This window comes from Lethenteron reissneri, chromosome 36 (assembly GCF_015708825.2).
Source record: "Lethenteron reissneri isolate LAM-NWPU_2019-01 chromosome 36, ASM1570882v1, whole genome shotgun sequence".
Classification (NCBI taxonomy): Eukaryota; Metazoa; Chordata; class Hyperoartia; order Petromyzontiformes; family Petromyzontidae; genus Lethenteron; species Lethenteron reissneri.
This window is the reverse complement of record NC_083814.1, coordinates 6,247,972-6,273,603: the sequence shown is the minus strand read 5'-3', so window position 1 is coordinate 6,273,603 and position 25,632 is coordinate 6,247,972. Positions and strand designations below refer to the sequence as shown.

The window sequence follows — 25,632 nt, the reverse complement described above, 5'->3', positions numbered from 1 at the left end:
CCCCTCGGTTGTGGCTCTGTGATCTCCCATTAACATGCTAATCTCTCTTTAACATGCAAATTTTCACCTGGCAGCCCTTTGATTGGTGGAAAACCAACAGTCAAGTTGGCTGCCCACCACTTACATTATCATTGGCTGCTGACATTTGGGCTACGCCCATTTCAAACCCCTTATAAGCAGTTTGCCTTGGAAGCTAACTTCCCTTTTTCTGAAAATGGCCGCTTGTGTTGCGATCGAAACATCGTAGTTTTTTGTTATTTTTTAAAATTTTCTTTGAACCTATCTACGTGACTTTACCAAAAGACCCAAGAACATGAATTCCTGCAGTCACGAAAGCTTTAAGTCAACATTTAAAGCTTGGTAATTCAAATATACAGTAAACTGTGCACCACCAAAAACAAGATGAGAGTTGGCATGCAAAGTTACCACAACCATAGCAGCGCTTGCAAATGAATCAATTCCAGTGCGATTTTCATTAAAAGACCTTTTTTTATTATTAAAACAGCATGGACCTGCTTGCTCACGATGCTCTGTACAGAGTAGAATGGAAGATTTAGGCTGTGCACAAGTTAATTCACCATTGGCGGTTAAGTGACGCGCATCACAAACCTACACGTTGATTCACGGCAAACCGTTGGTGCACACATGAACACGATCCCTTTTCCCAGCCCAGTTACAAGTCACCTCCTCCCACCCGGAACAATTCCAACAGTGAATGCATCTACTTCTAAATATTTCAATCAACACAAGGGTTACCACTTGCCCCTTGGTCCCATTTAGCATGAACACTTAACATTTCCAGGCAGTTTGGTGTAAATTCTAATTAGCAATGCAATTTACACATGTATTTACTAATCTTCCTAGAGCATACTTCATCATTAAAGTACGCAGTCAGCTATCGTTTTCAGCGGGCAACAACAAACACTGTTTTGTTTGCAACAAACATAAAAGAACACGTTTTCGCGGTACTGCAGACTTAATTTATTTCACCGATCGTAATGACAAGGTACTGGAACAAAAATAGTTTGGCAATTAAATTTTAATCACCGCGTCTGGCAATGCGAGACATGTGATCAGAGCTCGATTCCTGCCCCCTGTATGTAAAACGCTCTTCCTTCCGATATTCGGAAGTCACTGGAGCCATGTACTTTGACATCGTCTAGATTGAAAACTAATTTCTTTACAACTGCTTGTGTTTAGTTTGCCGTCCATCCCCCGCACCTCCAATGAGCACGGTTGCGCTACGTACGGTGCGCGAAAGAAGTTCGGCGCACATGCATGCGGTGAAAGATACGCACGAGCGCCAAATATTGGCGCGTCCAGAACGGTGGCCTCGAGGTAAACACGTTAGCAGGCACAAAACGCGCTGGCGCTCTCGTGAAGGCTGCGTGGATACGGCTCTCGCGCGCACGCCAAAATCAGAACCTTAAAGCGGGGTACAGGGACTGACTGTGCACGCAATCAAATTAAATAAGTGGAAAAAAGTGAATTACGTGGCACTAACCATTTAGTGCTCATTATACATTTCTTCAATTATTATCCGTTAATTCGCAGAATGAGACGATAACTCTAAAAAAAAAAAGAATCACTCGCTAGTTCCATGAACATTGACCCATCCACACACGTGAAACTACGTTGAGGCACCGTCGTTATACGCGCGCGCATACTCTCGCTCAAGTTGTTGTAAAATGTCACGTTGCTAGATCGGATTACCAATATCATAAAGGCAACTCAATTTACAGGGCTACCTCGCCTCAAGCTTTGTCTAAAACCTTGTTGAGTTTTCTTTCCCCTCTTAAATTCCACGTTCGCTCTGCAACGTAGGCCAAAGGTTTTTTTGGTTTCGCCGGCGTTCCACCGATTTTTCAAACCAACGAACCGTGGCCCCAGTCTCGTTCCCCCTCCCACCGAGCTGAAGCTACTCAGCTCGACGTTTTCTCGCCTCCGTTGGGGAACAGACTCTGGGCGCTGGCCTTGGGACTCTTGTCGCTGACCTCCTCGGGCCCTGCCGCCTGGGTCGCCCCAGCGCCCGCACGCTCCGCCCGCAGCCACTCCATCTTCTGGCGATGCTGCCGCATGGCCTCGCTCACGCGCGAGTCCACCATGGCCTCCGTGAGGATGCCGTCCTCCGAGGCATAGGCTGCCGCCTGAGAAATGCACCGCGCCAGGAGTTCACGACGTTCAATTTTTTTATACTCTTAGGTTTTTTCGGTGAAGTCACGTAGGTAATTTTAGCTGCGACGGTCCCACCTGATGACGGAGACTTGTGTTGCCTCCGAAACGTCGCGATTTATTATTTTATTTCCATTATTACCTTTATTAACTTTTAATTTTCTTTTTTATCTACGTGACTTTACTGAAAAAACCTAAGAGTACGAATCCTTGCAGTCACGAAAGCTTCAAATCTAGAAGTACATTTTTTTCCCCGTCAAGCAACAGAGTCCAAATGTGCCCAACCCACCATTCTTATCAGTGTTCCCTCCCCCCTGAGTGATCCTCAGCTAGTGGTGGAAATTCTTCTGTTGTGTAACACAAACCTTGTCTTGATAAGAGGACAAACAATGTTGATGTCCGGCTATGTGGTGCTCATTCTTTAGACTCGGGAGGGTTTATTGAGAGAGGCCAAGTCGAACCGTGATGCGAATTTGAGCCCACAACCTTGAGTATTTGAGATGGGCTCTCTGCTGGAGTCACCCCGCCAGATATCCGTATGCATGCAAGTGTTCATGCATGGAGCGGTGGTATAGTGATTGGTACTGTGAACCACAATCACAGCACTCTGGGTTCAATTCCACATTCCCCAAGCAGATCAACAAGGACTACATGCATGTGCAGATGCATTTTGCTGGCTTTCGTGCTCATAATTATCAAAGATAGGTGCTCGTGGAAAGAGTCACAATCCCGTGCATATGTATGATTTTTTCCCAACATTATTCGGACGTGGGTTGTCAGCCTCACGAATGTAGCTCCGTCGAGTTAGCCTGGGTCACCACATCAGTCCCACGCCACTAAACCCCGTGGTGTCGACAGCCCGAGCGCTCACCTGCCACGCCACTCCCAGCTTGGAGATCTCGCGGCCGGACATGCCCTCGGCCACCTTGGCGATCTCCGAGCACTTCTTGCCGTAGTCGAACTGCGCCAGCTTGAGCCTCCTACGCAGCGGCAGGGCAACGGACACGGACGCAACCACAGCAACGGCGAGCGTTCGCCACTCGGCAATAGGTGACATAACGCCCTAGCCCCAAGCACCAGGGGGAGCACTTTGAAGGAAGGTGAAAGTGTCCAAGGCGATTTGGCAGGAGGTCACGGGGCTGACCTCCTGCTGCGCACACACACGTATGCATGTATAGATGTTGAACTTCTTTCGCACAGTACTTAGCCAACCATGCTAATCGGATGTGCGGGGAAAGGGCAATAAATGCTAAACGTGTGACAGTCGAGTGTCCTTGAAATGCTTAATTTAATTGCAGCGTATCCTATAGGTTCACCTAAACCGCAACTTTACACTTGATTACAATTCACATATGTTGCAATGTATTTACGTGACCCCTGCAGCCATTACAGGCACTTGCATTCACCACAATGCTAAACTAAAATAACCGATTATCGAATTGAATCACGACCCTAGGTCAAAACAATTCATTGCATCGCGAGGGAGAATATTGTTACGTACAATGAATGGCCCTATCCTGGTTACAGGGACAATGAATGGCCCTATTGTGGGCTCCCCTCCCCTGGCTCATGCGAGAAATCTCCCCATCGAGGAAACGGCGCCGAGAGCAGCGTTGATGCGCGACTGACTGTTTGCCCTGCGTCGCCGGCTCCAGCACGTAGCGGTCAAAGTAGAGCCGCACGAGGCGCTCCCTCTCCTCCAGCGCGGGGAGGGCGAAGTTGACGATCTCGTCGATGCGGTCGTTGATGGCCCAGTCGAACTGCTCGGGCTGGTTGCTGGCCAGCACCAGCATGAACCTGGGGGACGACGTGCAACACGGACGCGCGACGCTGACCGCCTGTGCGATGGCTTGTAGTGGCTTTGCGGCGTACGCCGATATTGTGCTGCTCGCCTCTTGCGACTTCATTCACTGTGGCGCCCGTGCCAGGCTAGGTGTACTTTCAGGCCACGTGAAGTGTCGGGGGGCTTTCTGGCGTGACGTCACGTGACAGACCAGGCCAAGCGCACTCAGCGCCAACTGCACGAAAACTTAAAATCTATAATGAACGACCTCTACGGGGAGGGATTCACCTACGTGACTTTACCTTGCAATCACGAAAACTTCAAATATAGCATTGAACCAATGTCCTCCTTTTGCAGAAGTGCATGCATAATGTTCTTAAAACAGCTGTTTAACATTTTATAACACCAGGCGAACATTGCCCTAGGTGCATTTGGCTCATTTGAACAAATTTCATATTTATGTTTCAAGTTTACTTTGGTTAACCTGGTGAGAACTCAAGAGACCAGTATGCATAATTTGCATCAACAAAGATCATACGAGTCGGAGACTGCACTTTACACCAAGGGGCCTGGACGAGAATTACATAAAAATAAATTGATGACTACTGGCGGCTTGTTACAAGTGAGAAGATATGCTGAGCCCCGACTGGGATTTCAACGTGACCTTTCAACTGGGAGTGATGTGCCCCGGCCACGGCAGCCCCCCCGGGGGCTATTCTACTTCGTACATTAGTTTGCGCCCAGTGGCATTTACCAGCGCATTTAAAATGACACGTAACATAGCATTTCCCAGTCGAGGAAATGCAAAAACACATAAGCGAGCTCAAAGTATTCCTCGAGATGACAAAGACGGCCAAGCGGCGAGTCAATCCAATAATGGTCAGTTCGCCAATAAACCAGCTGATGAGCCAGTTATCAAAGTATCAACTCCCATCTGTTAGTATTTAACAGTGCTGTTTGTTGCTGCTCACTTGGCATTTCAAGGCTGTGCCCAGCAACTGTGATCAGATGTTGTAATAGGTTTTTACCCTTTCAACTGGTACAAAAACTGACACCTTTATACAAGGCATCATGTTTGCAATAACCACAACACAAGCAGTCAAAATGCAAATAAAAAGAAACAACTCTAATGATGATAATGATATGCACTGTCCTTGAAGTTGATTGGTCCACACCCGAGACAGCTTTTCTTAGAGCCTAGTCTCCATTGGTGTTGGACCAGATGACGGTGTCAGTTTTTGTTGTACCAGTTGAAAGGGTAAAAACCTACTACTATATTTTGCCACTGGTAAAGGAGGTGTCATAGTGTGATCAGATGGTTCGCGCAAATCCGGTCAATGTGGTAGCGACGCACTCACTTGTTGCTCTGTTCTCCTGTCCGATACAGGAACGCGTTCAAAGTCGCACGGAGATCTTCGCTTATCCTTTCCTTTAAAACAAAGGGGACAAACGGCACCCGTTAATCCTTCACACGCAAACCATCGCACGGCCCAAACGATGGCTACCGTGGCCGCGTGGTCGTGGTGGCGCGCTTCTGAGAAGCCAGCGTTTTGGGAAGGAATCGGAAGGGCGGAAAGTTGAGTCCGTGAGAGGGTAGCGAGAGGGGGTGAGAGAAAGGGCAGCGATTTGAGACCACTGGGCAGTGCGTGAGACAAGGCAGTTCCATTTGGCGAGAGAGAGGTGTGAGCGGACACGGGGCAAGGCTGTGAAGCTGGGACCACACACACAAACCTGTCAGTCAAAGTCATCAAATGGCGATTTGCCAGTTCACTTGCAAAAACAATACATTTAAATTTACTATTTGACTTTGAATTCGGCCGAATAACTAAATAGCTATTCCATATTTGGCCAAATAATAAACAATGCCATTCCGTATACCCGGAATTTAAATGTACACCTATACATTTACAATGACATTTATATGAGTTAATTACGTGTGCAAGATTAATTCGGATGCATAAGTTTTTCAAATTAGGTTAATCTTCCAGTTTGACCTAGCAGGGTTTAAACCCAGGCCTGGAAAAAAAACTACGGGTACAAATTTTATTTTTGTATTTTACAGATTTTTTTTTACATGTGTGATTTGAGCCATCACGCAATCACGTAACAGGGCCAAACCTCTTGCATATTAAGCTACTGTGGTTTTACTGTAAACTTCACAGCGAAAGGTCACTTGTTCTTCATGTTGTGATCTTAATGAGCCTAATTATAAAACACACCGTCTGATGACATTTCGTTGGCAGTGGCGACCAAACACAAACAAAAAACTCACATTCGTCAATAACACTGCGGCCTTAAAATAGGTGACGTGCCTTTACATAGGCGAAGTTTTGGGCAATGGCCCCTTCTATGTAGGGCCACTGAGAGAGGCTGGAGAGATGGTGTGGCGGCTAAGAAATGTTTATACACCATGGGACTTTTGGGGCAAGTGCTGTTAGCGAGTACCCATGAAGGCTGGCACAGTACAAGCGGGAGTGGGTGGCCAGCAGCTTGCCTGGCCGTCTTCATCTCAGTAATGGCGATGTTTATACGTCACACCAGGCACTTATTTGAGGCCGAGTTGACCTAGAGAAGATCCGGGACCAGTTCAATAATTGTCACCGGTGTTGGCCACGAGCGGGAATCGAACTTGGGTTGCTGGGTTCCTAGCGCAGTACGCTAACAACTGTACTACTGCTCCCCACCTGTGACACAACTATAAAGACAAAGATCCCCCATGTATAGCCTTCACAGACTGTTGGGGAAAGTGCTGTTAGCAAGCACCTATGAAGGCCGGCACAGCACACAAGGGGGTGGGTGGCTAGCACCACGCCTGGCCGCCTTTGTCTCTCCAGTGGTGATGTTCACACACCGCACCAGGAACTCATTTGAGGCTGAGTCGACCTAGGGGGCGGCTCCGGATCGGTTCAGATAATCGTCACTGGTGTTGGCCGTGAGCAGGAACGGAACTTGGGTTCGATTCCCGCAACTACACACGCACATACAAAACACGTACCGTGGATCTCTTTCTCAGGAAGGCATCCGCTTCGTCAACAAACAGCAAAAGCCTGCGCGGCACACAGGGCAAGGGTGCAAAAATTGCCACGCGGGTACAACACGAGCTCACGCGCTCATCCAGAGCAGCAGTTCCCAACCTTTGCGAGTGCGCGGAACCCCTTTACAACCTCCAAACATTGCGCGGACCACCACACGCTACGAGTGATTTGCAATTGTACATTTCCTTGGCGAGGATTTTTTTTACTTTTTACGTGGAACCACCCCCCTTGTAGTAGTAGCCTCGTGAGACCAGCAGGGGCCCGCGGGGCACAGGTTGGGAACCACTGACCCAGATCACCGCAATGTGAACAGCGGCCCATGAGGGCTCGTATATGCTTGGCCAGGCGGTACCCTTAACGAGAAATGAAACACTCGACTTACCATTAGGTGATTGAGGTTTTAAATCTCGGTCAAGGGCCAACATGATCGAAATCATCTCATCCTGGGCCAATAAACTGACAACAATGGTTGTCCAATGGAAGGAGTGATCCCTTGCTATTAAAATGTTGAATTTGCACCACTGGATTGGGGCCAGAAATGGAGATAAGCAATGGAACCCTACGCTGTTAATTATAGCGGTTAGGAATTACAAAAAATATAGGTAAATATATTGGGTTGACCGTCATTCGATGAAAATAGCATGGGAAAGTGTGACCTCCCGACTGTATTAAGCATAAAAGAGCCACCTGACAGATTTTATGAGAATTTATTTGTTAAATAGCCCTTCTACAGCCATTCCCTTGACACAGGCTGGTCTGCGAAATCTCCAAATGGACTTTATATCTTACGCCTCGATTCTGAAAAGGTACGTCTTTGTGACGGTGGTCACGAAAATCGTGAATCTAAATAAAGTCCATAGAATCTTGGAAAGGGCAGTACCTCAGTGGGGGTGGTAGGAACATTATCATTATGCGCTGACACGAATTCCTCTCAACACCAGATGGAGGTCACCGCCGTCCACTTACTTCAGTGACCTTTTCGCTAAACATTACCAAGGGAAAAAAAAACGCAGCTTGAGCGATGTCGATAGCCCAACCCGTTGAGAAAACCGAAAAAAACCGCTCCAATAAAAACACATTCCTGCGGAGGGAGCTGGTAGGAACGTTGGGTTGCTCGGTCAATGGCCAGGGTCAACGGCGGCGTGGTGTATTCTGCAAATATGCCCGACTGTGAAGGCGGGCACAAGCCGGCGTGAGTAGGTTAAACTTTGAGTTTTATAAGGGCACCACGGGGTGACCAGCCCCTCCCCACCCAGCCCCACCCAGCCCCACCCCTCCCATTTTTGGATGCACGACGGACGGACACAATAATCCCCTGTGGGCTGGTGTAACCAGGAGGTTCCTACCAGTATAAGAGGCATGTGCCAAATCAGTGGCTCGTGGTTGGGGACGAGGGGCACTGACCCACGCTTGCTGGTCGAGGCCCAGTCGAACACCTTGTGCATGGCGGTGACGCCGTCGCGGCCCATGGGCGCCACGTCCCCGCCCGTCATGATGGCGTAGTCCATCCCAGAATGCACTGCAAGTTTCTGCGCCGGGACAAAGGGGCCACCCACGGCAAGAGCTTACAGAGTGAGCGAAAGTGTGCGCGCTGGGAGCGTTGCCAATGTTACCGCAAACGGTACCGACGTTTGTTTGTTCATGTATTTGTTTTCGCACAGGTGAACGCCTGCTGGAGACTAAACACACATTTTCGATGGGGGACCTGGATACACCATAGCAGCCTGGTTGCAATTTTTCAGGCGAAATAAAGTGCGGGAAAATGAAGTGCCACATCAGTGTTTAAAGGATAAGAATTGCACGAGAAAAGGGATTTGGTTAAAGGCTGCAAAGAAAGCAGTTGATAAACTAATGGGCCTTCGCATACCAATGTATGCCAGTAGCAATCGTTATAACAAGGTTTGACAGGCTGTCTGGTGGCATTTTTGACGATACAGCAATTGGTGCAACAGACATGCATTGAAATATATGCAGTAAAATAAGCGGTTTTGGTTTCTTGTGTATATACAGTATATTCAGAGAGGATACGTAGTGTCTTCTTGGTTCTTTCGGTAAAGTCACGTAGAAGGGAAATAATAAAATAATAAAAATAAAACATATTTTTATAATGTTAAATATATTATTTTATTATGTTGTATTTTTATTATTTTCCTTCTACGTGACTTTACCGAAAGAACCAAGAAGATGAATCCCTGCAGTCACGAAAGCTTTAAATCGAAAAGGATACATAGTGGTTATAGGGTACTATGCAAGAGGTATGCATTTCTAAATCTAAAACTCATTTCTTTTGAACTGCTTTGTGTGTTTAGCTTGTTGTCCTTCCCCCACACTTCCGATTAGCACGGTTGGTTTACGTACGGTGTGAAAGAAGTTCAACATACATACAATACATACGTATGGTGCATAATCAAAACCGGAAGGCTGCAAATTCAAATCCCGGCTGGGGGGAGGAGGGAGTCAACTCAACCAATCATCTTTCTGAGGTTGATAAAAGCAAGTACCACTTTGCGAGAAGTGAAGTGGCAATTCTGTGAGAAGACTGGGACCCCAGCAAGGAAATGTGGAATTTCCAGAAAAAGTCCAGAATCACCAACGGAGATCGAACTATGCCCGGCTACAGTAAAACCTTGGATTGCGAGCATAATTCGTTCCGGAAACGTGTTTGTAATCCAAAGCACTCGTATATCAAAGCACTCGTATATCAGTTGTGATCACGTGACGCTCGGCAGACAAGGCGTATACGTACTACTCGTATTGCAAGACCTCGCTCGTTTATCAAATTAATATTTATTTAAAAATTTTTGCTCGTCTTGCAAAACACTCGTAGACCAAGTTACTCGCAATCCAAGGTTTTACTGTATTCTTTTGAGCGGGAGACACTTAAAAGTGTTGCCACGCCCTCTGGTGTCCGTCAACGGTTCTGATTACACAGTCACATTCGTAAACAACCGACCGATCATGCAGACAGAACCAGGCAGACAAGAAGGTTATCGTGCATCTGCCTGCTCCTCACTGTACCTTTGCGAAGAGGGTCTTGCCCGTGCCGGGAGGCCCGTACATAAGGATGTTGCGGTAGAGGCCCCGGTTGGAGCGGGTGTTCCGTGTGGCGATGGCGATGTCTCGCACTCGCTCCTCCAGCCTGGGCTGCAGATAAACAAGCAGGTTTTTATAGCGCACTCTCCGTGCGGAATCTCCCACGGCATTTTCCAATCAAATCTCAACGAGCCACGAGGCCAATCCAAGCCAGCTCAGGAATAAGGGAGCTCAAATATGTTTTCTAGCTGATTTTTTTGGGTTAGGCCACGTAACGATCTGGCCGAAATTCAGTCGAAAGAACCCTCCACCACCTGACAAACAAGTTAAACTGTCACATTCTTTGGGTCTTTTGGTAAAGTCACATAGATAGATTCAAAGAAAATAACACAAAAACCATGACGTTGATGACGAACGCTTGTGTTGCGATCGAAACGTCGTAGTTTTTTGTTATTTTCTTTGAACCTTTACCGAAAGACCCAAAGAAAATGAATTCCTGCAGTCACGAAAGCTTTAAGTCAAGACTTCAAATCTAGAATGAAAACTCATTTCTTAAGAACTGCTTTTTGTGTTTAGTTTGCTGTCCTGCATCTTCGATTAGCCTGGTTGGCTATGTACATTGCGAAAGAAGTTCAATGTACATGCATAACGTGCCAGTTGTTATTATTTCAGCTCGCGCTGTAGGCTGATGGACAATTCTCACAACCAAAGTCATTTATGATTTCCTGGACTTTATTCTGACTTCCTGCATCGGCGAGCGAATAATAATTTGCTTGTTCAATGCTTGTACACTTGCTCTGACCATGGGAGAAGTGGTGAATCGTTACACCCCTAGAGGGTAACACACAGGTCCTGAGTGGCGATGCATTACCTTGGATAAACACTTTCACCCATGGTACACCATGGCAAGGGGGGTAGAGACAAAGACACAGTGTCGGGAAAAATGTAATGGAACGGGAGAGGAAGGGAAGGATTGTCGGGACGGAAGTCCTCAAGACAGGGCTCAAGATGAGGAGCAGGAAGAGGCAAAACCAGACAAGAAGGGGAGGAGCAATCACTTGGCCAAGATGCCGAGGATGAGAGGGCAATGGACGAGAGGGAAGAGAGGGAGAGAGAAGTGAGCTGCACGGAGGTAGCAGCGTCTGTTTTCACGGGGGGGGAGGGGCAGGATTCAGAGTGGGGGCGACCACGCAGAAGTCACGTGATTTACAGGAGGCTTAAGCTGATTTAGATGTACAGTTGTTTAAGAGATACGAGAGAGAAATGCTGGTATTGTTGAGTGCGGCTTGGGTACGTGGCCGCACGACTGTTATGGGAGCGAGGCCCAGGCAGTTGTTAAAACTCTGGGGGCGAGTACAAACTTACGCTCAGCACCACTCCCTCCAGCGCATCCAACGGCTTGCTCGTGAAGCGTTTTCCCACCTGCGACGCAAGCACCGACAACACAACTGAACACAAAATCACCGCGGGATAAACTAGACTGAACTGTTGCACATGTATGCGATAAACAACCATTTGGCAAATTCTGTACAAACAGCGATGGGTTCACACACGACACCTGCAGCCACTAGAGGCGATACATTTGCCACTACGGTTAAAAACTGTAGCAAGCAAAAGGAGTCTCCGACTTGTGACAATTCATCAAATGGCCAGGGAGCAAAGTGTCAAATGTTTACATTGCTTTTAAAATAGGCACGTCAACGATTTATGTTTTTATTCAATAGGAGCCAATTTAAAAAAATCTACTGCATTGTTAAATATATCTGTGCATGGGTTAGGCGAGCCAAATGCATGCTTACAATAAATTTTATCGTGCACATCAAACTAAACCTGACCCTCTCACAACATTCGTATTGGTGGTAAAAATAGACCTCATTCTTAAAAACGTATTCACATTGAACATTGTGTTACTTTTTTTCCATGGCATTTTAACCTTTCAAGCATGCGCGATTGTGGGATATTAGTGCAAAGAAATTCACACCTTTACCAAGTTAATGCAGACTTCCAATGTACACCCACCCAAACGACTGTGTGACCTAAAATGAATGGCACTATGCATTTTTGTGGCGAGCTCTCTCTTCTCTCAGTGTATGACGTAGGCTTTCGCGACCAATAATAATGGTAAGGATAACATACAGCCCCCCCCCCCCCCATGTGTCAATCCAGTGCTGGATAGAGGCCTCCTTACACTGTGCCAGTCATGTTAGTGGTTTGAACATACTTCACCGCTGGCTAGTGCGGGCCACGCCACGAGAAGTAATTGCATCGTTGAAAGAAGACGTCACAGTTACGAGATGGGTAAGCGAGGAGCGCACATGGCGTGCGCCACTCTGCGATACATTTATCAGGGTTTTTCTCCGAAGGAGTGTCCAACACAGCAACACGTCTTGACACGAACATGTTGCTCGTATCGAATCACCTTTAGTGGGCGTTATCATGACCCCACAGTTAGAGACAGACAAGTGGGACAACTAGAAAGTATTCCAAAGGTGACAAACGTTGACTTTGACCGAAAAAATACTAACTAATTAACGAACAAATCAACAGATTGATCAACGAGCGGAACAATCTAACGGAAACGGAAGAAGGAACGCAACGAACGGACGAGGGTTCACCTTGATGGGATGCTTGACGGCCTCGAGCAGCGTGAGGCGGGAGGTGTCGCGCACGAGCGAGGGCTTGCCGAGGCGCGCCTCCACGTAGCGCGCCGCCACGCCGGTCGCGTTGCGCGCCGTGTACACGCCGACCGCGAGCAGCGTGAGCCCCGCGGCGGCCGCCGTCACCTTGTCCCAGTCGGACACGAACGCTCGGAAGCCCTCGCCGAACACCGCGCCAGCCGTCCTGCGCACGGTGGGGGGGGGAGAGTGGACACGCGGCAAAGGGCTCGCTCGCCGAGTCGGTTTCGCGACTTTTTTTTTACATCTCTCGCAGTGCGTCCAGAAATATCGGTCTTGAGACTCGGTGCAAGGTATTGTCGTTGTTACTGCGCTTCAAATAACTCTAACTCTTTGTAGGTATCTTTACCAAAATACCTTGCAAAAAACATTTGGAATGCCCATTACATTCATACAGAATTAGTGGGGCCAATTAAGTCTCTTGCTGATAAAACCACACCTACGTGTTGGGAGACGGTGGTAGGTAATTTCAACTTAATAAAAAACACCATGAACCTATTTTTTATTTCATCAGGTACGGCCTACTGAGCCGTTTAGTTCTTATTCAGAAGCGACCTGGCCACAAATGTTAGCTCAATGAAGTGGCTTATCATGTGGAAATTTATAGCAGCCAAATTATCTAAACACATGTTGATTCTAAATGTGGCGGGAAAAACCAGGGGACCACAGGGAAAACATGCAAACTCCAAATAAACAGGCATCAGCGTTGGGATTGAACCAGAGGTCGCAACCGGGTACCCGATACCCGTACCCTACCCGATACCCGGCTACCCGGCCGGGTACGGGTAGCCGTGTGCGACCCTGGTGCGGCCGGGTACGGGTACGGGTAGGCCGTGAGTCACTGGTGAGTAACCGTTTGTCACTCATTTCGGGTAGGGTACGGGTACAGGTAGGGAACGGCTATCCGTACCCGGCCGGGTACGGGTACGGGTACCCGTTTGCGACCCTGGTGCGGCCGGGAACGGGTAAGGAATCAAAACCCGTTTGCGACCTCTGGATTGAACCCACGACATCCTGCATACTAGGCGAGGTAGTTAACATCTCACCACCACGTTATCTGGCAAGTAAGGCCATTTCCTGCAGTGCTAGCATCACAATCCCTCACTTAAACTTCCATGACCTTGCCTTTTTTGCCTGGTTTGCATGCGATTGCTAGATGTACATTTAGAAATTATGTAGAAAATGATCATTGTTGTTGTATTTGGGTGGCTTGGAGGTCAGCGCGCTGAGTCCGGGCAGATGTTGGGTTTAAAGCTGAACCTCAGCCGCCCGTGAATAACTCAACCAGGTTTGTCATGTGCCACGAGTCGATTGGCTCAGCCCAGTCACCAATGACTGAACGCAAAAAACCCGTCATTGTGAACTTTGAGTTTGCTGTGGTACAGCATCTTGCGATACAATCGCATTCACGTGCAATATGAATCCACATTATCTTGCATTGTATGACTGTAGCAACTCCAATAGGCCCATTGTAAAACATAAGATGCCTGCGAAGACAGCTCTGCTGTGAATGCCCAATCTTCATAATAGATGTGCGTCACGTTACTTGATGGAGTCGAGCACGGTTTGCCGGTGCTCCGCTGCCTTCAGGCGGATCTGCTCGCGGATGAGGTCGGCGTTCTCTCGCTCCACCTTGCCGCGCGCCCGCGCCTCCGCCTCGATGCGCAGCATCTCGTTCTTGTGCCGCAGCTCCATCTCGTGCTCGATCGTGGCTGCTCGCAGAAGACGGCGGGCAAGCGAGGGTGGGGGGGGACACAGCTCGGGCAGTTTAACACGCGGGGCCTTTCGCGAACCAATATTAGTCACGACAAAGAGCAGAAACAGGAAGACTTGAAAAGGCCTCTTAATTAAAATCGCGCTGGAACCGATTCGTTTTGTAAGCACTGCCATGGTTGCGGTAATTTTGCATCCCAACTGTTATCCATGAGAACATTTTTTTGTTGGGCTAGAGCACGAAAATATCAATGTTTCATTAAACCTGCCACCACGTGGCACGGCCAATTAGTAACTGTTCTCTGCCATGAGGCCTCTCAATTGATTTCAGCAAGTCTGTAACATTAGCACGTGCACGCGTCAATCACTCGACGTCTCACCACTGCCCTCTTGTGGCCACGAGTGGGACCCACGCACGGCGGGACGTGAAACGCTCAACGTGAAAAATAACATTTGAAAAATGTATAGTTAATGAAATCTCATAACTCTACACATTTTTAGTCGAGCGTTTTATTAAACCCGTGCAAGTTAATATAATTCGCATCACCACTCTGCAAGTACAATCATGTTGTTGCCAGCTGCACAAGAACAGACAAGCGAGACCGGATCCTGAACGCGTAGGCCGCGTTGCCGACAATGAAAACTCGTGTTCTCGTTCGCAACAGCCTGGAGCAATGCGTCTCAGGGCGCAGTGTTTTAACAGACTGGCGGTGCTGAGAACATGGACCCCGTGTCCCCAGTAAAAACCACCGCACTGGGGCAGCATCACCTTTCCGCATGGACTCCTGTTTTTGCACAGAGTCCTCCTGTCTTCTTAAATTCTCCTCATTCATGAGTTGCTGCAAGCACAAAAAAAGCAAAGATCAAACTTTATTTCGGCAAAATGAGAAGGGACGCACCATTCAAGCGTCTACAGAATAAGGTTTTCAAACAGTGCATTTTACCACCCGCTATGTCATTCGGGTAGACAAATGGAACAAAAGTTGAAAAGTGCACAAAGAAGCATGCTAAGAGGAACAACATGGATCGGAGAGCAAACTCAACGTGGAGATGCGACATTGAGTGATAAATACAGGCTAGCTGGATGGGGCAGGATGCGTTGCAGGTTATGGCTGGTGGTAGGTAGAGACCAATATGGAATGGAAGTCCAAGGATTGAATAAGCCCAAGAGGATGTTTCACAGCCGGCATGAAGCAGCGAAATCGGCTTGCAGCTCGATGCAATGTTACATGGCATGATGAGGAGGGAGGGATGGTGATGGCTTGGGGAGGCATTCATCCAGCAGTGGATATATCATGGCTGCTGCTGTTGCTGATGACGACTCACGACACTTGAATCGATAAGCGTTACCTGTTGTTTCAGCTGGTCCTCGTACCTCCGCCGGGCCAGCTGATCCTGGTACTGAGCTCTCTGTAATCACAAGCAATTCGACAGAACATTTTAACAATAGACTATGAACACTCCTACCTCCCCACTCTTTTGTACGTCCCTGACATCTAAATCATTCCATTCGACCACCGTTTTGTAAAGCTGCGTCAAGCTCCTTGAGTGAAGGCACCCTGTGTAAATATAAATTCCATTCGATTGTGTGAAAGCAAAGGAGACTATGCGCTTACATTTTTTTTCACTTTCATTTTTACGAATGACCTGCAAGCTCTTAAACGAGTTGACGAGACTTGCTTAGCTGTGGTCTTAAAACCAGTGTTCGGTAATGACGCACTTGTTGGAACTTTGCTACTCAAGAGAAAAAATCGAAGCGAATTTGAGACGGTGGACGCTTTGGTGCGAATCTGCAGTCACGGTTGTGAAAAGGCCACAACGAAAAAAAGGAATATAGTAATGTTAAAGATTAGGACTCTTTATTTAGACAGGAGGAGGAATCCGATGAGCTATGAAGCTCTTTTTCACAGATGTCCAATATGGGCAGGTCAGCAAGTTACAACAGCAAACGATAAAAACAAAAACGATAGGAGTGCAAAATAGAGAAAAAAGTAAGCAAGTCAATATATTTCGATTTAAAGCTTTCGTGACTGCCGACGGCTGCTTGTGTTGTGGCCGAAATGTCGTGAGAATTTTATTATGTTTTCTTTTTATTATTTCCCTTCTACGTGACTTTACCGAAAGATCCAAGAATACGTCAATATATGTAAATAAGTAATTTTTTGCATATTTTTATATAAGTCTGATTTATCAATCTTGGGTAAGGCAGAAAAAAACAACAAAACAGTCCCAGACCACACCAAGATAACACCATTCAGCTGTAGTCCCTCAATACAATGGCACATTAGCAGTTAACTATCGATACACCGGTAAGCAGCTAAGTTACACAAGTGCACAACGCTGAAGTATGTGTGTGGATTGCTTACCGCCTGATTTTGCTTGGTTTCTTCGATCAGAGTTTTGCGTTTCTCCTCTGACTGCACCCTTATCTGGTCGCTCTTCATCTGTTCAATGGCTCCCTCGTATTCCTGAAGGAACAGAGTGGGAGCGAGCGTGCACGCACACCCACCGTCTTCATACGAATGCACCTCAAGGCAGCGGAAACGCAGACGTGACGAATGGTGCAATCTCATCCTCCGCTTACCACCACTCGCACTACAACACGACATTTGTATTACACACAAAGTGCCTGCCACAAATGAACTCCAACACCTTTCTGATCTCGTCAAGGAGCTTAAACTATCATGCAAACTCCTGTCATCCTCGCAGCGGCTTTTGGCTGGTCATCAAAGACGGTCACTGTATCGCGCGCTTTAAGATGTGCTTTTGTGGCCGTCTGGAATGCTCTTCCTTCCGATATTAGGAAACCACTGGAGCTATGCACTTAACAAAAACTTATTTCTTTAGAACAAATTTTTGTGTTTAGTTTGTTGTCCTTCCCTCGCACCTCCAATTAGCACAGGTTGGCTAAGTACGGTGTGAAAGAAGAACATACATACAAAGCGGAAAAAAGTATACTCAATGTTACTATACAATATTCAATGTTGTCAGCTGTCGTTTTCGCGGCGTGGTGGCGGTGGTTTTAAGGCAGGTCTTTAAGGTAGCGTATCGACCGTGCCGCAATTACACTATCTAGCGGAGAGGATAGGTGTGGAGTGGTATCAATGACATCGGCCATGAATTAATTTCGGTCTTCAGCTAAGTTTCACTGTGGGTAATAAATAATAAACTAAGCTCCGTTTTACCCTCAAAATAAATAGTAATTAGGTTTATCAGACCATGGCTTTTCTCAACAAATGTTTTCAAATAATATTTGTTTAAGCAGACAAACACTGGATTGGCTTTTGGCTATCCAAGGCTCATCAGCAATGTTAAGAGCAGTTTTTACTGTCTATGGGACAACAAAAGTAACAGAATGGTGGGAATTGTTCCACGTGCACTGTACCTTGAGCTTGACCTGATTTTCCATCTGCACCGTGTTTTCCTGCATCCGCGCCAGATCCAAGGCTTCCTTGGCATGTTCTGCACACACGGATTGGGTTAGCATCAGCGGCACATTGTGGCCGTGCAGCAACAAGTGGAGATAAAGGTGGAGTCAAACGAAGATTAAATTACGCTTTGTATTTAGGTTTAGATTAAATTATATAGCATTTTTTTACATTTTACCAGGTAAGGCCCACGAAGCTCAATGGCTCTTTTTGAGTGGCTTATCATGTGGAACTTTAAAGTAGCTAAATACTCTAAACGCATGTTTCTAATTATGTAAGGAAAACCGGAGGACCCAGAGAGAAATCCAAGCGACCACGAGGTGAACGTGCAAACTCCAAATATACAGGTGTAGATTTCTGTTAGGGCCATTTGCCCTAAGAGTAGAACACCATCTGCTCCGAATTGTTTCACCGAGTAAATTACTGACCCCACAACATAGCCGCAGACCTCCTGTCATTTCAGTCCGAGTGCAAGCCCACGTACTTCAGTCTCATTGGTCTTACTTAATAAAGGTACAGATGACAAGACAGAACAAGAGATGGCAATGGGCTTTGGGAAATCGTCATCAAGCACTGAATCTTTCATAGCAGATGACTAACCCATGCTGGAGCTAATGGCCAATAGGCTATACTGACAAATTATGACAATTTATATTGTTTGCAACATTGGATTAGATGGCAGACATGAACTAAAAAGTTATGGGCAACTCAGAGGCCCTATTTTCATGATGGGACATTTAGTCATCAATTCCCTGCAAGCACAAGCAGTGTGCCAACACTCATCTTGTTAATGCCTCAGTGATGTCTGCAGTAGCTGATCCAGCGATGTTGTGTTATTGCAGGTGGAGTGTATAATGGTAACAGTGAAATCCTGCAACCACCGTCTCAAGTCACAGATGGCAGAAAGTTATCCAATAGAGGGAGCTCTTGACAGGCTATTTGGCCTATTCTTCCATGCTGGCCACAAGTCTTGAAAGCGATGAGAGTAGCCACGGCTTTAGCCGACCACACGCAACCAGCCCATCGACTGTGGTGTGCCCATGCATATTGCTGGGTGGACAGAGACGGGGGGGGGAATCAAGAAACGTTCAAATTGCTACGTGAACTGCTGCGCCGGGTGATCAAACCAGTGACCTCTGGTTTGCAAGTCCAGTGAGATAACCAATAGACCACAGCAGCAGGTGGAGGAATGACACAATTAATTTCCAAGCTGAAAATGCAGGTTAAAGCGTGCGTTGAAGAAAAAAAAAATCACCGCTTCGTGTGGTGTGTTTATGCTATCGTGTCAAGTCAACGGTGAAGAAAATCCACGGCAAGTGCAATGCGGGAGGAGGTGAGGCACTTCAAACCGGCAACTGGCCCAGATGTTCAACACCCTCTCTTGATTAACCCGGCCTCGACACTGACACCCCCCCCTGCCTGATGCGAGTGGCTGTAAAAGGGGCTCAACCACGGAATCAGTGACGGAGCTGCTCTGGTGAAAAGTGTGGGTTCTGGACATTCCTAATGAAAAACAGAAAAGGCATTCCAAGCGACACATCACAAAGACAATTTCGGTGGACATCCTAACACATTACTGCACGACCTGCTGGGCATGGCGGTCACGCATCCAAGCACTAGTCGGTCTCAATTCTTCCGAGCTCAAGAGAACCGGTGAGATTTGGCATATTCCAGGTGATTTTGTCATAGGGGCCATGTGGTGGACTGCACAAGGATATGCAGTAATATCCATTGTTTTACTGCACTTCTATGCTCCCACGTGTCTATTCTCCTCACCTTTACCAACTGACCAGCGTGGTGAAATATGGTATGGGGAAGCCATCATCCAACAACACATTGCCAGAGGACTGTACAAATACACATGTACTGTAGACAAAATACAAATCCCCAAAACAACAATTGAATGATTCACGAATAATGACCCCCAATTAAAATACGGATTACATTCCTAATGGTAACACTGACAGGCATCGCCAAGAGAAACGCTTTTTTCTTACAAAACCAATCCTAAACACGTTCTCAATTAAAAACTTCAAAGAAACTGTAATTTGAATAATTCATTCACAACGGCAATCTGTAAACGTCCGAATGAAAATTGCTATTCAAAATGGAAATCTTAGCGTCATCCCCCACTCCTAAAGACAACATTCACAATTAACTTGTACCACACGCATTTCCAACGCAGTTTGAAAAAAAAAAACCCGATGCCCAATGAAAACGAATATACTAAAAGCCAATGCAGTGACAGTAACAACTTCTAAAAGAGTTCCAAATACATTTCACAGCTGGAATATAATTCAAGCAAAACCTTACTGTACAGTCTACAATTGCATCCATTAAATACATCCCCACATAGAATCTAAGCCTAATTACAGAACTAAGTAACCACCCCCCTAAAATACACTTGTATCAAGGGGTACAAATTATGAATGGAAAACACAACCCAATGAAATCCCACCAAAGCCATTGCTAAAAGCAAATATCTATGAGCAATAGTGTGATCCCCAATAACGCAATCTCAATGGTGATCCCACATTTGTAATCATCTCGAAGAAGAGCCTTCCTTGGCCTCAATGGGCTCTTAATAATGCACTGGATACACACTTTGTCAATCCTGTCGGATGAGCAGCTCCCCATGGCAGGTCAGTGATAGGATTATTGCTCCAGACTTTGTGAATGGGAATCCAACTTGGCTTCATAGCGCAAGTGTGCCAACTACTTTGCCATCGCTCAATCCACAATGGGCTATTGCCTCATCACAAAGGTCATCTAATAACATCCCTGAAGACCATTCCAAACTGAAATCCCACCAAGGTCAAGAGGTCAGACAGTCATGGACAAATACCACAGAGGTCACAACTCCTCGCAAACGCTTCCTTCCTTCTGCCAAACCTTTGCCGTGTGCTTCACCGTGCGTTTGTTATATGCGACCTCCAAAAGGCATTTACAATGACAACCAGTCCCAAATCACGATAGCATCATCACTGACCGGGAGCAGCAGGCACTTTGTATTGACAACTCGGATGAAATTCACCCACAATGAAAGAAAAACATCTCTAAACTCAAACTCCCAATGGCATTCTCAATGTCAAATCCCAATGACGGCTCCCACGTGTCCCATGTCTCAACGGTGCCCTCTCTCTCTCTGCTCACTGGAGGCGTCCAGGTCCCGGGCCGCCTTGGCCGCTCGCTCCAGCCCCGTGGGATCGAAGTTGCTCCATTTGTCCTTGGGCCGCGCCTCGTCTCCTGACCCCGAAGCGCCAGACCCGGCTCCACCACCACCACCACCGGGTCCAGCTCCCGTGTCCAACGGCACAGGCGGTGGCGCCTGGCCCCGATTCAGCCCGAACAACCACGACATGCCGTGCGCTCAGGCTGCACGACGTTAATTATCTCTTAATTAAGCGCCGCTTGCTGCTGCTGCAAGGACCCGTGCTTGCCGCGTGCTCTCCGCGTGCCGCTAGCTGCTAGCTGCTCGCTGCTGCTACTACAGTGTGCCGCACACGTGGGTCGTGGTAATCCTGCGCCGCATCAGGCGAAAGCCGACCACGTGCGTCTTCTCGCTCGGAGCAATGGCGAAGCGGCTTACAAGCGGCGGGGGGCGGGGCGGGCGCGCGCGTGCCGCTGGCTCGACCAATGGGAGCGCGCCGTGGAATGTTGCGTCCAGCCATTGGCGGTTGACCACCCTCTCCCCCCCCCACACACTCACGTGAGATGAAGGCAACGTGTTGTGCGCATGCGTGAAAGCGCGAGCAGCCAATGGGGCGACGGGACGGTTGATTGGCTCTGCGTCGAGCGGCCATCTTTAGTAAGGTGATTTAGTCGGCCATCTTGGGTATGGTAGCGAGTTATTTAATAGCACGGCTGGGGTTACGTCGTAAATCGGCCATCTTGGTAGAGGGAAGACGGAGGCTTGTGTTGCTTCCGAAACGTCGTGATTTAATTTAGTTGTTTTTATTTTAATTTATTTTATTTTTTTACCTACGTGACTTTACCGAAAAAAACAAAAAGTACAGGGACCGTAATTATATAGCAACGGCTGAAATACGGCATCAGTAGGCCATATTGGTACGGGGAGCGAGTTATTTAACTGAATTGCTGCATTGCATCATCATTCGGACATCTTGGTACGGGAAGTGAGTTATCTTACAGCACTGGTGTTATGTCATAGTCGGCCATCTTGCTACGGAGAGTGAGTTATTTAATTGCACGCCGTGTTACGTCATCAGTCGGCCATCTTGGTACGGAGAGTGAGTTATTTAATAGCACGCCGTGTTACGTCATTAGTCGGCCATCTTGGTACGGGGGTGAGTTATCTTACAGCACTGGTGTTACGTCATCAGTCGGCCATCTTGGTACGGGGGTGAGTTATTTAATCGCACGCCGTGTTACGTCATCAGTCGGCCATCTTGGTACGGGGGTGAGTTATCTTACAGCACTGGTGTTACGTCATCAGTCGGCCATCTTGGTACGGGGGTGAGTTATTTAATCGCACAGCTTACGTGACGTAGCACCTGCAAACCCTTCAATCTGGATCTAAATGGAAATGTAAAAGCCTAACCTTAACAAAACCCTTTCGCACAATATGTTCCAGGACGTTCAGATATGGTAAAGCTATCGAACGTCCTGGCAGGGACTGGTCACTTGATGCTTAAGGGGCCGTCCATAAATGACGTCACGCGATTTTTGGTTGATTTATGACGTCACAAAGCTCTGCCCCCCCCCCAAACCATATTTCCATTTTTTTAAATAAAACATGCTTCAAATCGCTTTAATCTATTGTTACTGTAGCGCGTATTTAATGTGGCGCTGCACCCTGATGTGGTAGGAGTGTTGTTTAACAATTAGTGTTATTATTACAAATTTATATTTATTTAAAGTTGCGCATTTTGATGTGACGTCACATTTCTCAACTCCCCCCTCGTCACCCATCGTCACAAATGTCTGAATGTCTGACCCCCCCCCCCCCCCCACTAGGTGCGTGACGTCATTTATGGACGGCCCCATAACCCTGCTGCAAGGCAATGCACCTATGTATTTGAACTTATACTGGTAGGAACGAAGTGGACCAGACCACCAATAGATTAATGTGTCCGTCCGTCCGTCCGTGGGAGGGGTGGTGTTGAGGGTGGTGTTGGAAATGAAAGACTACGAGTCTTTAAATCTCACAGCGTTTCTTGTCAAAACAAACACTTTTAATTAACGTTACACTAGAATACAGTAATTTTTTCTTTAACTCCTCTATACCCGGTCGATATCTCTGTACCGGTACTAAGTATTATTCCTACCAGCCCACCCCGCAGGGTCCTGTTTTCGCACCATACAGAGCCAACCATGCTAATTGGAGGTACGACATCCATAGCAGAGCTAATTGCTGTAAGCCATCTTCTTGGTTTTTTCGGTAAAGTCACGTAGAAGGGAAATAATAAAATAATAAAAAATAAAACAATAAAATAATTCTCACGACGTTTCGGCCACAACGCAAGCAGCCGTCTTCAGTTTAACAGGTCGGCTTGCGCGACCAATATCATCCACGATTGCAGGTTTATTTTGGGTTAGATCGCGTAAATATACGGATGCTGCAAGTGAGTTCACACAGCAGTGTGCTATGGGCACTAGATGGCGCAGTGTGTTGTTACATGGGGGGCTAGTTTTCTGGTTAGATTTTTTGTTTCTATTTCATTTATACCTGATGATGGTTGCTTGTGTTGCAATCGAAACGTCGTATGCTAGTATTACATTTATTTTATCTTTATACGTGACTTTACCGAAAGAACCAAAAGAGTAATTCATGCAGTCACGAAAGCTCCAAATTTAAGGCTTGAAGTCCTCTTTGTGAGGTCCTGATAATATTTATGAATTATAATAATATTTATTAATATTTATTAATTAATTATAATAAATATTGGTGGGACACATCCAAAATGTCCCCCCCCCCCCCCAATATATTGCTATAAAATAGATTTATGTTTATATGATTGTGGTTATGGTTGTACTTTATGCATCCCTAATCTCTGCCATTACATACAATGAAACAAGAAAAGGTAAAAAATAAAAAAACAGAGCAATATAATACAATACACCAGAGGTGGGACAAAGTCATTGTTATGCAAGTCCAAATCGAGTCTGAAGTCATCAAATTCATGACTCGAGTCTGACTCGAGTCCAAGTCACATGACTCGAGTCCACACCTCAGAGGTGGGACAAAGTCATTGTTATGCAAGTCCAAGTCGAGTCTGAAGTCATCAAATTCATGACTCGAGTCTGACTCGAGTCCAAGTCACATGACTCGAGTCCACACCTCTGCAATACACTATTAGACAGTATTGTAAAAAATAAATAAAAAGTCCATCCTATGTGTTGGTGAATTTTTTCATATTTTAGGCAGGAAATTCTTTTCAAATTTGACAAAAATTCTGTGGGGGGGGGGGGGGGACCCCCAAAACCCCTGGAAGATTTGGTCTCTTCCCAATGTTGACTCCATGGCTATGGCCCTGGGTCCTGTCCTCGGCGATGAGTTCATATAACCAAACCACCCCGAAAGCTCCCGGTTGGATGGACGGCCACTATGCATACCAAGTGTTATAGGCTGCAGGGCTACGTGCCGAGCGGCAGAGAGCAGCACAGCGACACGGGTAGCTGTTACTGCACGTTTGTTTAAATATATATAACAAAGCGCCAACTGGCAAAACAAAGTGGCGGTTTTCTTGCTGTGGTTTTCACACCTGATGATGATTGCTTGTGTTGCAATCGAAACGTCGTGAGAATTTTATTAGTTATTTTTATTATTTTATTATGTCCCTTCTATGTGACTTTACCGAAAGAACCAAGAATATAAATCTCAAACAATGATATTATTAATTTTGGAGCTTTCGTGACTGCAGGAATTATTCTTTGTTTCTTTCGGTTAAGTCACGTCTAAAGATAAAATAATAAATTAAAATAATAGCATATTACGTGTTGCAATCGAAACGTCGTAATATGCTATTATTTTAATTTATTATTTTATCTTTAGACGTGACTTAACCGAAAGAAACAAAGAATGATATTATTTAGAGTCTGTCAGGCAAGAGGCAAACTTCTAAATACCACCGTCGAATCGAGAGTATTAATTGAAAATAATTCGGGATGAATTGTCGCCTGAATAACAACCGTGCCGTTCGTCTTCCTAGAGCACGAAATAATTGTGGTGATAAATACGGTCTCGTGTTCATGTCCTGTGGCCCAATCTCCATCCTGAGCTTGTTTATTTAATCAAAACTCACGTTCCTCCGGACAGTCTATCGATTAACGAAGACAACAAATGGAACACGAAACGAAATGCACGCTTGACTGACTCATCAGCTAAATTCCGCATCTACTTTGATTGATTACTCCAACGCGTAATGCGGCGAAGAACGCCGTAACTCCTGATATTCCAGGGAACATTTATAGGTAAGATGTTATCAATAAATGTCACAGCGCAGCGTGATATACGCACACTCGATGCTCTTGCGTGGCATTCTGTATAGTAATGGCCACGCATAGCCACTGTGTGAGCACCAATGTATTTAAGACAGCGTTTATGTCGCAGGATAAATATGATTAATCTGCGGCGACAGTATATCTGATGGCTCTGTCATTGAATGAAGTGGGTGGGGGGTCATAAATATATGGGCACTGTACAGGATTCCACGCGAGCTTTTACACGAAATTTGAAGGGCATTCTTTACGAACAACCCACACTTGCGTTTAAGCGCGGCGCAATTACACGAATGGGGGCATAATGTTTTTATTGCGTTTTTATTTCACAT

General features: G+C 46.5%; 1 protein-coding gene across 1 annotated transcript; it reads right to left on the bottom strand.

Annotated features, from left to right (window-relative positions):
* Nucleotides 1–490: 490 nt before the first annotated feature.
* Nucleotides 491–21,408, bottom strand: LOC133351076 (ATPase family AAA domain-containing protein 3-B-like). The gene is made up of 15 exons (XM_061565993.1): nt 20,993–21,408; nt 17,797–17,873; nt 16,778–16,879; nt 15,762–15,821; nt 15,181–15,250; nt 14,245–14,410; nt 12,639–12,864; nt 11,389–11,445; nt 10,009–10,134; nt 8,395–8,519; nt 6,951–7,002; nt 5,314–5,384; nt 3,802–3,969; nt 3,044–3,152; nt 491–2,147 (listed from the first exon to the last, which is right to left on the bottom strand). Exons 1-15 carry the CDS (start codon nt 21,198–21,200, stop codon nt 1,923–1,925), a joined length of 1,842 nt encoding a protein of 613 aa, XP_061421977.1. The 5' UTR covers nt 21,201–21,408; the 3' UTR covers nt 491–1,922.
* Between the last annotated feature and the right edge of the window lie 4,224 nt (nt 21,409–25,632).

What these genes read in the sequence shown, in the direction of transcription:
- LOC133351076 (XM_061565993.1), bottom strand. Translation starts at nt 21,200, where the DNA reads ATGTCGTGGTTGTTCGGGCTGAATCGGGGCCAGGCGCCACCGCCTGTG. An exon ending in GCCTCGACCAGCAAGCGTGG is followed by an intron (nt 7,003 to 8,394) that starts GTCAGTGCCCCT and finishes TGTGCCGCGCAG; the next exon opens with GCTTTTGCTGTTTGTTGACG. An exon ending in ACAGGAGAACAGAGCAACAA is followed by an intron (nt 3,970 to 5,313) that starts GTGAGTGCGTCG and finishes GTCGTCCCCCAG; the next exon opens with GTTCATGCTGGTGCTGGCCA.